The sequence below is a fragment of the Thamnophis sirtalis genome, unplaced genomic scaffold (genome assembly GCF_051295495.1).
Source record: "Thamnophis sirtalis isolate CommonGarterSnake01/CBP01778 unplaced genomic scaffold, rThaSir2_p1.2 scaffold_10, whole genome shotgun sequence".
Classification (NCBI taxonomy): Eukaryota; Metazoa; Chordata; class Lepidosauria; order Squamata; family Natricidae; genus Thamnophis; species Thamnophis sirtalis.
In genome coordinates this window covers 70,708,666-70,721,310 of record NW_028261390.1, presented here as the reverse complement: position 1 = coordinate 70,721,310, position 12,645 = coordinate 70,708,666, and the positions used below count along the sequence as shown (strand labels likewise).

At 41.8% G+C, this 12,645-nt stretch overlaps 1 protein-coding gene across 1 annotated transcript in view; it reads left to right on the top strand.

The window, feature by feature from the left end:
- Positions 1-8,059, top strand: part of KCTD8 (potassium channel tetramerization domain containing 8) — a 45,410-nt gene extending 37,351 nt beyond the window's left edge. Inside the window, exon 2 of the mRNA XM_014055995.2 lies at positions 6,915-8,059. Within this exon, the coding sequence (XP_013911470.2) occupies positions 6,915-7,375 (461 nt within the window). The 3' untranslated portion in view covers positions 7,376-8,059. The remainder of the gene's footprint in view (positions 1-6,914) is intronic.
- The last annotated feature ends 4,586 nt before the right edge of the window (positions 8,060-12,645 follow it).

Here is a 12,645-nt window from a genome sequence, read left to right as displayed (position 1 = left end):
TCTGTTTTCTATTCCATTCCATTCCTCTATTTATTCCTATTCCCTATTTTATTCTATTCTATTTTCCATTCCATTCCATTTCATTCCTCTATTCCTATTCCTATTCTATTCTATTCTGTTCTGTTCTGTTTTCTATTCCATTCCATTCCTCTATTTATTCCTATTCCCTATTTTATTCTATTCTATTTTCCATTCCATTCCATTTCATTCCTCTATTCCTATTCCTATTCTATTCTATTCTATTTTCTATTCTATTCCATTTCATTCCTCTATTCTATTCCTATGCCTATTTCTGTTCTATTCTATTTTCTATTCTATTCCTCTATTTCCATTCCATTCCTCTATTCTGTTTCTATTCCTATTCCTATTCCTATTCCTATTCCTATTCCTATTCCTATTCCTATTCCTATTCCTATTTCTATTCCTATTCCTATTCCTATTCTATTCTATTTCTATTCTATTCCATTTCATTCCTCTATTCTATTCCTATTCCTATTCTATTCTATTTTCTATTCCATTCCTCTATTTCCATTCCATTCCTCTATTTCCATTCCATTCCTCTATTCTGTTCCTATTCCTATTCCTATTCCTATTCCTATTCTATTCTATTCTATTTCTATTCTATTCCATTTCATTCCTCTATTCTATTCCTATTCCTATTTCTATTCTATTCTATTTTCTATTCCATTCCTCTATTTCCATTCCATTCCTCTATTTTGTTCCTATTCCTATTCCTATTCCTATTCCTATTCCTATTCTATTTTCTATTGTATTCCATTTCATTCCTCTATTCTATTCCTCTCCCTGTTCCTCTCCTCTCCTATTCTATTCTATCCTCTCCTCTCCTATCCTATCCTATCCTATTTTATTTTCTATTCCATTCCATTCCTCTGTTGTTCTATGTTCTGTGTTCTTCCTTGGGTGGAGACTCCAAGGAAATACAAGGCCTGCTACTTTAATCTTTCCAATGTTGGTGGATTATGCTACAGTTTTCCTCAGGACTCCCCTTTATTTCCTTCCATCTCCCGCTGCTTTTTAATATTTGTATTAAACCATTGGGAGACGATTCCAGGGGATAGAGAGGCGGGGGGGGGGGGGGAAGCCACAGCAGATAGAAATGGGCAACAGATCAAGATGTATTAATAGAGGAAGGGGGAGAAGTTAAAATGAAGCCAAGAGTACAATGCCCGTGGAGGGATGTCCTTTCCGATGGTTTTCATATGCACAATTAAGAGAAAGATTTAATACGGATAAGAGGATAATGGGGCTCAGGCAACGTAAGAATGAATTATGAATAAATGATGAACACATGCGGTAATTTGCAAAAATGTACCAGCTTTTATTAATGCTGGAACACGTTAATAAGAAGAGGACGGCGTGATAAAATGGGCTATGAATTTTGGTTTTAATAAGTGGGAGAGGATAGGGGGAGTGGGATGAAATTCACTCCGTGTTATCATTTAAAGCAGAAAAAAGCTTAACTGCGGCTGGTTGATAGAATCACCTTACGTCAACGCTTCGTTATCCGAGGGCCTTTCTTGCTTTCTTGAGGACGTTTCAGTACCCAACTAGGTAGCATCATCAGTGCTAATGAGTGCGGTGTGCTGCCAGTTTACATCCTCGTGGCTTGCCCTGTCGATGTTGGTCTTAGAGATTCTAAGGGTTGGGCTGTTTTACTCTTGGCTTCTTTGCCAGTTTCGTGATTGGGGTGTCGTTGACTTGATTGTTGGTCTGGTGTTAACCTTGGAGTTGATCTATGCTGATCTCTGTGCTGATTACTGGTGGAGTAGTGGTTCCCTTTTGGGCTGGTCGATGGTCTCTTTTACATAGTCTTGAGAAATGATTGCAGCCCCTCGCCTTAAGCACAGAAGGTCATCCAGGATAAAGGTAAATGTTCCCCTCCTCACACATATATGCTAGTCGTTCCCAACTCTAGGGGGCGGTGCTCATCTCCATTTCAAAGCCGAAGAGCTGTACATATTACGCTTTGATTGCTGTACGTACCGTTAAAAAGCAGGCAATTTTGACCGTCGTCTGTCATGCATTTTTAAACCTAGGATATAAACCTCAATAATAAAAATAAAAAAATGCTAGAGAGAATGTTCTCCTTGACTTTTCTACCTGCATGGAACACAGCTCAATTTCCTAGCTAAGCTTTTTAAAAATTTATACAAGCAAGGGCAAAGCACTCTTTGCGATGAAAAATTGAAGTCTTTGCTTTTCTCCTTTCCTTCCTATCTTACATCCTAATTAGTCCCCTTTCTCATAGCTAAATATGTTTACTTGTCTATGATCTTTAACACCAATTATGACACTGGGCTTCACATTTCTTTCCCGTTATTTATGGTAAGGGTCAGCAGTTGAGTGACCCTAGGTAAAGGTAAAGTTTCCCCTCGCACATGTGTGCTAGTCATTCCCGACTCTAGGGGGCGGTGCTCATCTCCATTTCAAAGCCGAAGAGCCAGCGCTGTCCGAAGACGTCTCCGTGGTCATGTGGCCAGCATGACTCAATGCCGAAGGCGCATGGAACGCTGTTCCCTTCTCACCAAAGGTGGTTCCTATTTTTCTACTTGCAGTTTTTATGTCCTTTCGAACTGCTAGGTTGGCAGAAGCTGGGACAAGTCACAGGAGCTCACTCCGTTACGCGGTGGTGCTAGGGATTCGAACCGCCGGACCGCCGACCTTTCTGATCGACAAGCTGAGCGGACTCTGATTTAGTTTTGGATGCTGTTCCAAACCCTGACACTGGGGCTCATTTGTGGCTGTTAAGTCGAGACCTACCCTGTATTACATTTTTAACTGTGTGCCGCCCAAAGAATTCCTTTTAAGCCATGTAAAAGCATGGCAGACAATAATTGTCTTCATTTGCCTGAATTGTGCCACCCGAAATGATTCAGAGGCGATGTTTGGAGAGATCCAGGCCTTAGAGCTGCAACCTTAAATGATTTTTATTAGGCTGTTTCTGTGTTTATTAGCGTTTAAAAAGAAGCTGCGTTGACTTTGGCTGAGGAGAGCAACAGCTTTTGCTGAAGCTAATAAAATATAATCTTCCCGGACTGGATAAAAAGTCCGAACCTTGATTGAAGTGAAAGCACAAACACTTCCTGTGCATAGTCATTATTTCATATCGAATGAAAGAACCTCTTGAAATGGTTAGCCGGGCAATTTTTATTATAGCACAGGAGAGGAGAAAGTACATCCACTGTTTATACCGAGACTTTTTAATGGCGTCTCCAGAAAGTTGTAGAGAATATTAAGACGTATTTGTTAGATTAACCCCACGCAGCTCCGGAATTTCATTGTTAAACACACACAAACACACATTCCTATATCGGCTGTTCGTTTGGGAGTCACGCCTGAGTCTTATTTATGGGTCACTTCACGTTGTTTTCTCCGAATGCTTGAGTAATTTGTAAAATCTGTAGAGATTCTCAATCCAGGTCGTGGTTGCCCCAAAGGTGCTTTTTTTCCCGTGGCACGACAAAACCGCGCTCGACTAAAGCGCGCCCGATTAAACCGCGTCGCTGATGTCATCAACAGGGCGACAACAGCGAGCGCGGAGAAAGAAGGGCGCTTTAAATAGCGCTTTGAAAGCAAGCCGATTCAAGTTAAGGTAAGGGTTAGGCTTAGGGTTAGGTTTAGTGTTAGTGTTAGGGTTAGGTTAAGGGTTAGGGTTAGGGTTAGGGTTAGGGTTAGGGTTAGGGTTAGGGTTAGGATTAGGGTTAGGTTAAGGGTTAGGGTTAGGGTTAGGGTTAGGGTTAGGGTTAGGTTAAGGGTTAGGATTAGGTTTAGGGTTAGGTTAAGGGTTAGGTTTAGGGTTAGGTTTAGGGTTAGGTTAAGGGTTAGGGTTAGGGTTAGGTTTAGGGTTAGGGTTAGGTTAAGGGTTAGGGTTAGGGTTAGGGTTAGGGTTAGGTTAAGGGTTAGGATTAGGTTTAGGGTTAGGTTAAGGGTTAGGTTAAGGGTTTGGTTTAGGGTTAGGTTTAGGATTAGGTTTAGCGGGGTTAGATTTAGGTTTAGGGGTTAATTTTAGGTTTAGCGTTTACAGCGTGCTTTTTTCTCCGTGCTGTTGTCGCGCTGTGATGACGTCAGCTACGCGGTTTCGTCGAGTGCCCTTTAGTCGAACGCGGTTTTGTGGTGGAACCCTTTTTTTCAGGAAGCCAATGGACTCTCTGGTTTTTCTTTGAAGGCGCTTTGCTTCTCATTCCAAGAAGCTTCTTCAGCTCTGACCGGATGGTGGGGAATGGAAGGATTGATACTCCTTGCAGACAGGCTGGTCATTTGCATCCTTTTAGAGGGTCGTTGAGGCCACTTGGAGGTTTCTCTGTGTCCTCCGGATAACCTCTGGACTAGCATTCTGGACTAGCTGTAGTCTCCGGAGGCTTTTCATGGGTAGCCCCATGACTCCTTCAATTGTTTTATGGTGCTTATCGTGTAAACAACCGAAACTCTGGAGGTTTTGAAAGAAGGACTATTTTCCTGAATGAAATTCCACTCAGTCCAAATGGCTCGCGAATAATTGCGCCGTTGAGCCGTATGGTGGGTAGCGTCAGCCTGTCAGTCTCGCGGTAGCTAATTTTATTCCTGCTGTAGGCTAGGCTTTCATGGTGCTTATCCAAGTGGGACGCCATTAAAAAAAAAAAGCCAAAGTGAATTAGAACTGCCTTTAAAAAAAAAAATTGCAGTAAAAGCAGTTACTGCTTCTTATCTTTTGGACACATTGGCCTTGGGGGATTGGAATCGTAGCATTCACGGTGCAATCTGTTTTGATGAACAGAAGAATTCTGCAGAATAACAGAATAGTACTGCGTTGGAAGGGGCCTTGGAGGTCTTCTAGTCCAACCCTCTGCTCAGGCAGGAAACCCTATAGCATTTCAGACAAATGGTTGTCCAAGCTCTTCTTAAAAACTTCCAGCGTTGGAGCATTCACAACTTCTGGAGGCAAGTTGTTCCACTGGTTAATTGTCCTCACTATCTGGAAGTTTCTCCTTAGTTCTAAGTTGCTTCTCTCCTTGATTAGTTTCCACCCATTGCTTCTTGTCCTGCCTTCAGGTCCTTTGGAGAATAGTTTGACTCCCTCTTCTTTGTGGCAACCCCTGAGATATTGGAATACTGCTATCATGTCTCCCCTTGTCTTTCTTTTCATTAAACTAGACACACCCAGTTCCTGCAACCGTTCTTCGTATGTTTTAGCCTCCAGTCCCCTAATCCTCTTGGTTGCTCTTCTCTGCACTCTTTCTAGAGTCTTCCAATACTCTTCCAATAGAGTATTCCAAGTGTGGCCTTACCAAGGCCTTATAAAGTGGTATTTACACTTCACGTGATCTTGATTTATAAAGTTTTTAAGAAGATGTTGGATAACCATTTGTCTGTTTCTTGTGGTGCAGGGTTTCCTGCCTAGGAAGGGGGTTGGACTAGAAGACCTCCAAGATCCCTTGGAGGTCTTCTCCGTTATTCTATTCTATTCTATTCTATTCTATTCTATTCTATTCTATTCTATTCTATTCTATTCTATTCTATTCTATTCTATTCTATTCTATTCTATTCTATTCTATTCTACCCTACCCTACCCTACCCTACTCTATTTATTTGTCAGCTTTCCCAGAACTGCATGTTCTCTCCCTCCCTCTCTCCCTTTCTCCCTCTCTCTCTCTCTCTATGTTGGTTCTGCTCATCCTTAAACCATCTTTCCAATCCGCCTCCATTTTATTTCCAGTGTCTTTCTCCCGGCTTGGAACTGAACTAGATGGATTTTCCTTCCAACCACCTGCTCTTTCGTAGTTGTGTGTTTCTTTCTTAAAAAAAAAACTTACAGGACATTGAAAACGTTTGATATGCAAGCATAAATACCATCCACATAGAATGGAGTTTGCTCAGAAGCTGAAATACACCAATGAGAGGAAGAGTGGGAAGCAGAGGAGAGAAGAAAGATAGGAAGAGAGGGATAGGAGAGAGGGGAAGATGAGGAGGATAAGGAGGAGTGGAATGAAGAGAGAGGAGAAGGAGAAAGGAAGGGGAAGTAGAGCAGAAAAGGATGATGGAGGGAAGAAAGGAGGTAGGAGAGAGGTAGAAGAAAGAGGTGTATGGAGAGCAGAAGAGCTAATAATGGGTTTTTATCTTTCTGGGTGTTGATGACAAGAGGAACTGATGTAATTACTACTTAATACAATAGGATATTGGCTTTGTAATAGTATACATGCGATTGTATCAGTGGTGGGCTTCAAATATTTTTGGAACCTACTCTGTGGGTGTGGCCTCCTTTGTGGGAGTGGCTTGCCGGCCATGTGACCTGGTGGGAGTGGCTTGCCGGCCATGTGTTTTTTTCTTTTCTTTCTTTCTTTCTTTCTTTCTTTCTTTCTTTCTTTCTTTCATTCTTTCTTTTTTCTTTCTTTCTTTCTCTCTCTCTCTCTCTCTCTTTTTCTCTTTCCTTCCTTTTGTCTCTCTGTCCCTTTTTCCTTTTTTTCTTTCATCTCTCTTTCACTCATTTTCTTTCTTTTTTCTTTCTTCTTTCTTTCTTTCTTTCTTTCTTTCTTTCTTTCTTTCTTTCTTCCTTCCTTCCTTCCTTCCTTCCTTCCTTCCTTCCTTTCTTTCTTTTTCTCTCTGTCTCAGTCTGTGTGTGTGTGCGTGTGAGTGTGTATGTGTGTGGTGTGTAGCAGTGGTGGGTTTCAAAAATTTTCGGAACCTCTTTTGTAGGTGTGGCCTGCTTTCCGGGTCCACTGGTGGAACCTCTTCTAACCGGTTCGGTAGATTTGATGAACCGGTTCTACCGAATAGGTGCGAACTGGTAGGAACCCACCTCTGGATTGTATGTTATGAAAATGGAAAATAAAAAAAAGTATATTTTTAAAAAAAGAAAGAAAACGTTTGCACATTGGCTGTTTCCCCCTAACAATCTGACCCCGTTTTCGTCCCATTAGGGCCACCCCAGAGAACGGTGTCACCCAAGCAAGAGGACGAAGATCGGAAACCCGAAAAGGGGACGGGCCCGGGGAGCGAGAGCGGGACATCCTGCAACGAATTGTCCACCTCCAGTTGCGAGAGCCACTCGGAAGCCAGCACCCCTCAAGAGAACGCCACGAGCGCTCAGCAGCCCACGAGCCACGAGTCCAACACTCTGACGTTGGACCGCCCATCGAAGAAAGCTCCGGTCCAAAAAATGCCCCCACCGGAGAAACGTCGCAACAGCGAACTTTTCCAGACTCTAATGAGTAAGTCCAGAGAAACCAACCTCTCCAAGAAAAAGGTTTCGGAGAAGGTCAGCGTCGAGGAAGAGATGAAAAAGTGCATTCAGGATTTTAAAAACATTCACATCCCCGACGATTTTCCAGAAAGGAAACGCCCGTGGCAATCTGAACTGTTGCAAAAATACGGGCTATAGTTGTCCACACACACACCCCTCACCGCCCCGATATCGAATCTCATGTCCCTGGTGATTTAAGTGTCTAATTCCATTGCCGGTTACTTGTGGATTTACTCCTTGGAGCTCTGCGGCTTCTTTCTTCTTTTCGTGAACTGGATGTTGGATAGGACATGGGTTGACTGTTTTCTTCTTTTTTTTAAAGGATATACGATTAATGAAAACCTAGATCCTTTTATAATAGTTAACAAGTGCATGGTCAAGACATTTTTTTGGGGGGTGTTAAGCCTCCTCATCCATGGAATCAATATATCATCGGGTCGCTCCGCCATTTTATAGACATAATAGCAGCGATATAAAGTTCCACGGCACAAAATGGTGGTTGGGGAACGATGACGCTTTTATGACTTGTGGACTTCAACTCCCAGAATTCCTGAGCTGTGACCGACTGGGTGGGCGTGGCCATGGTGGGCGTGGCCAGGGGTGTGTGACAGGCAGCCCTCGGCCTCCTGCACTCCCCCGGGAGCAAAAACGGGCAGTGGAGGGGGGGAGGGGGAAAAAACCACCGCCATGCCCCATTTTGGGCCTAGTAGGCCTCCCTGCACCTCCCTGGGAGCCAAAATGGGGCATGTGGGGACTCCTGGAAGGTGTGGGGCCAGCCAGCAATTTAACAACCATTTCGCCCGAACCAGCCCAAACCGGCTGAATCCCGAGCCAACATGAGGAGCAATGGCTCTTAAATGACTTGTGGACTTCAACTCCCAGAATTCCTGAGCCAGCAATTTTGGGAGTTGGAGCCCAAAAGTCATAAAGGGGCCATCGTTTCCCACCTCTGCATTAGAACCTGAGTCTTACATATTAAAATGGCGGCCTCGGGAATTCTGGGAGTTGAAGTCCACAAGTCATAAATGGGGCCATAGTTCCCCACCTTTGCCTTAGAACCTTTCATATTAAAATGGCGTCCTTGGGAATTCTGGGAGTTGAAGTCCACAAGTCATAAATGGGGCCATAGTTCCCCACCTCTGCCTTAGAACCTTTCATATTAAAATGGCGCCCTCGGGAATTCTGGGAGTTGAAGTCCACAAGTCATAAAGGGACCACCCTGGTTCGCCATCTCTGATCTAAAGAGGCGGGATAGAATTTGGCACAAACACATTTCTCAAAGTTAGCACAATGAAAGAAACTTCCATTTTGCCTGAGCTCAATAGGGACAAATAGCTCACAGGAAGGAACAAACAGTTGCGTGCTGCTGGGATAAATATTTTGTTCATTGCCAAGATTATAACTTGTAAAATGCCTTTGGACCTTATGAGGATTTGTGTATGGCTGTGTGTTGTTGTTTTTTTGTAAGGATGATGTAAATATGCCTTATACTGTTAAATGACCGCACCAACCTTCACCTAATTGATGTTTGCCAGGGTTATTTCTGTGAAAAGCAAAAAAAAAATAATTATCAGCGGATTGTGAAACTGGTTTGATGATCTCAAAATCTTCTGTTTTCATGTTAATCAGCGATGTTGGAGAAATAAAAATAAACATGCTCTTAATGCATTGGTTTAAAGGGGTCTACTGTTAAACCTTTCGGATCGATTGCTGTTTGAACCTTCAAATACATTTTAAGATTTTATTCAGGGTCCTCATGATTCATCTCTTTTGCTACCATATTGTAAATAACATGTTGCAGACAAAATGAATACCATATTTTTCAGAGTATAAGACGCACTAGAGTATAAGACGCACCAGAGTATAAGACGCACCAAGGTTTTGAAGAGGCAAATTTAAAAAAAGTAGGTAGGTAGATGGATAGAGAGAGAGAAATAGAAAGAGATAGAGAAATACAGTAGATAGGTAAGGAGAGACAGAAAGTTAGGAAAAGAGGGTGTGATAACAATCAGGATAGTTCAGGGGTTGGGATTCAGCCGGTTCAGACTGGTTTTTTGGGTGAGCCTGCCCGTCCCCCCTCCTGTGCTATAGTGACCTATATTTCCCTTGTTTGAAGCCCAGCTGATAGGTGCATCTCAGCTGTTTCACTCACTGGGGCCGCAGTAAAAGGTAAGTTTTTAAGCTGTTTTCAAACCCACTGCATGAGTGCAAAGCACGCACTCAGTGAACGGGTTGTTATACCAGTTGAATAGCAATAGCAATAGCAGTTAGACTTATATATCGCTTCATAGGGCTTTCAGCCCTCTCTAAGCGGTTTACAGAGTCAGCATATCGCCCCCAACAACAATCCGGGTCCTCATTTCACCCACCTCGGAAGGATGGAAGGCTGAGTCAACCTTGAGCCGGTGAGATTAGAACCGCTGAACTGCAGATAACAGTCAACTGGCCTGCAGTACTGCACCCTAACCACCGTGCCACCTCGTCTCTACCACTGGGATAGTTGTGTTAAAATCTCACCATGTGCACCATTCTTATCTGACAAAGAAAATAGTATTTCTGAGAATTGATAGTAAATTAGTGTAAGATACTAAATTATCCCTAATAAGATACAGCCATCAACACACATTTCCCAGCATATGAATAATAATACATCAGGGTGACACAAAACAATCTAGAAAAACAGGCTTTATTATAAATTAAGAATTTGCAGAGAGAAGTGAAATGTTGCTGCCTATTGAGGACTGTTTTTTTAATATATATATATATATATATATATATATATATATATATATATATATATATATATATATATATATATATATATATATATATATATATATATATATATATATATATATATATATATATATATATATATATATACAGACAGTTTGTTTTCTTAATTCGACTCTTTTACGCCTTTCTTTGTCACGCTGTTGTATCGTCAATAATTTAATTCAGCAGATCAGACTTGGAAGAATTCCTTGGTGACATGAGGGTGGAAATATTTCCAAGTAATTTGTAGCCTGTCTTGTTTTGTGAGTTCGATCTACATGTTAAGAGACCGATTCAATAATTATTGCCCTAGTAATTATATCAATTTTATATCTATCTATCTATCTATCTATCTATCTATCTATCTATCTATCTATCTATCTATCATCGTCTGTCTGTCTGTCTGTCTGTCTGTCTATCTATCTATCTATCTATCTATCTATCTATCTATCTATCTATCTATCTATCTATCAATAGCAATAGCAGTTAGACTTATATACTGCTTCATAGGGCTTTCAGCCCTCTCTAAGCGGTTTACAGAGTCAGCATATCACAGTCTGGCTCCTCATTTCACCCACCTCGGAAGGATGGAAAGCTGAGTCAACCTTGAGCCGGTGAGATTTGAACCGCTGAACTGCAGAACTGCAGTCAGCTGAAGTGGCCTGCAGTACTGCACCCTAACCACTGCGCATCTATCTATCTATCTATCTATCTATCTATCTATCTATCTATCTATCTATCTATCTATCTATCTATCTATCTATCTATCTATCTATCTATCATCTATCTATCTATCTATCATCTATCTATCTATCATCTATCTATCTATCTATCTATCTATCTATCTATCTATCTATCTATCTATCATCTATCTATCTATCTATCTATCTATCTATCATCTATCTATCTATCTATCTATCTATCTATCTATCTATCTATCTATCTATCTATATCTGTCATCTATCTATCTATCTATCTATCTATCATCTATCTCTCTATCTCTCTATCTCTATCTCTATCTATCTCTATATGTTGTATTTGTATAACTTTATTTATAGTATAAAGTTATATTTATAACTTTAAATGTATATCTATATCTCTATATCTCTATATCTCTATCTCTATCTATCTCTATATCTATCTATCTATCTATCTATCTATCTATCTATCTATCTATCTATCTATCTATCTATCTATCTATTATCTATCATCTATCATCTATCCTCTATGTCTGTCTGTCTGTCTGTCTGTCTGTCTGTCTGTCTGTCTGTCTGTCTGTCTGTCTGTCTGTCTGTCTGTCTGTCTATCTATCTATCTATCTATCTATCTATCTATCTATCTATCTATCTATCTATCTATCTATCTATCTATCTATCTATACCATGCAGTTGTGGAATCAAATAATCAATATCCGAAATATCCCCATCAAGGGGGTGGGGTAGTCACTGACCTTCCCTACTCGTTCACAAATGTGAGGGTCCCCGCATGTGGTTTGGCTAAAAAAAGTGCCTAAATGAGATGGTATAGAACCGGGATGAGTTACCGGTTCGGGTGAATCAATCCCAACCAATCAATCAAACGGGCTGAAGACCACCTCTGATTCCCATCTCAGTCAAACAAAACAGAATTGTCTTGTGCTTATGTCATGCTCCATTGAGGTCATAAGTCGAGCACGGCTTGTATTGCCATGGAAGTGATTTTTTAGCAGGCTCTACCCAGGATGACTTCCTGTGTTTAAGGCAAGGGGCTGCAATCATTTGGTTTGATTTGGTTTGGTTTATTGGATTTATATGCCGCCCTTCTCCCAAGGACTCAGGGCAGCGAACAACATTAAGGAGCCGAGGTGGCGCAGTGGTTAGGGTGCAGTACTGCAGGCCACTTCAGCTGGCTGCTATCTGCAGTTCAGCGGTTCAAATCTCACCGGCTCTGGGTTGACTCAGCCTTCCATCCTTCCGAGGTGGGTGAAATGAGGACCCAGACTGTGGGGGCAATTTGCTGACTCAATTTGCTAAAAATCTGTAAACCGCTTAGAGAGGGCTGAAAGCCCTATGAAGCGGTATATAAGTCTAATAAATAAATAAATTAATTAAAAAAAACCACATATTACAAAAGTTAAAAAAAATTAAATAGAATATCTCAAACAAACCCAGTTAGGATTAACAATAACATTTTTTTTTTAAAAAATTTAAATTAAAATTAACAATGATCAATAATTTATTTTGTTCTGTTCAGGCCAGGCTGGCTTGTTGGAAAAGCCAACTTTTTATGGCACGTTGGAAGGACCGGAGGTCGGGGGATTATACGAAGCTCTGGGGGCAGCTCATTCCAGGGGGAAGGCGCTCCCACAGAGAAGGCTCTCCCCCTGGGGGTCGCTAGCTGACACTGTCTGGCCGAGGGCACCCTGAGGAGGCCAACTCTGTGGGATCGCACTGGACGGTGGGAGGCTACCGGTGGCAGTAGGTGGTCGCGCAGGTACCCTGGGCCTAAGCCATGGAGCGCTTTAAAGGTCATAATTAGTACCTTGAATCGCACCCGGAAGACAACCGGCAACTAGTGCAGGCCGCCTAAAAGGGGCGCAACATGGGAGCATCTAGGTGCCCCCATGATAACCCGCGCAGCCACATTCTGGACCA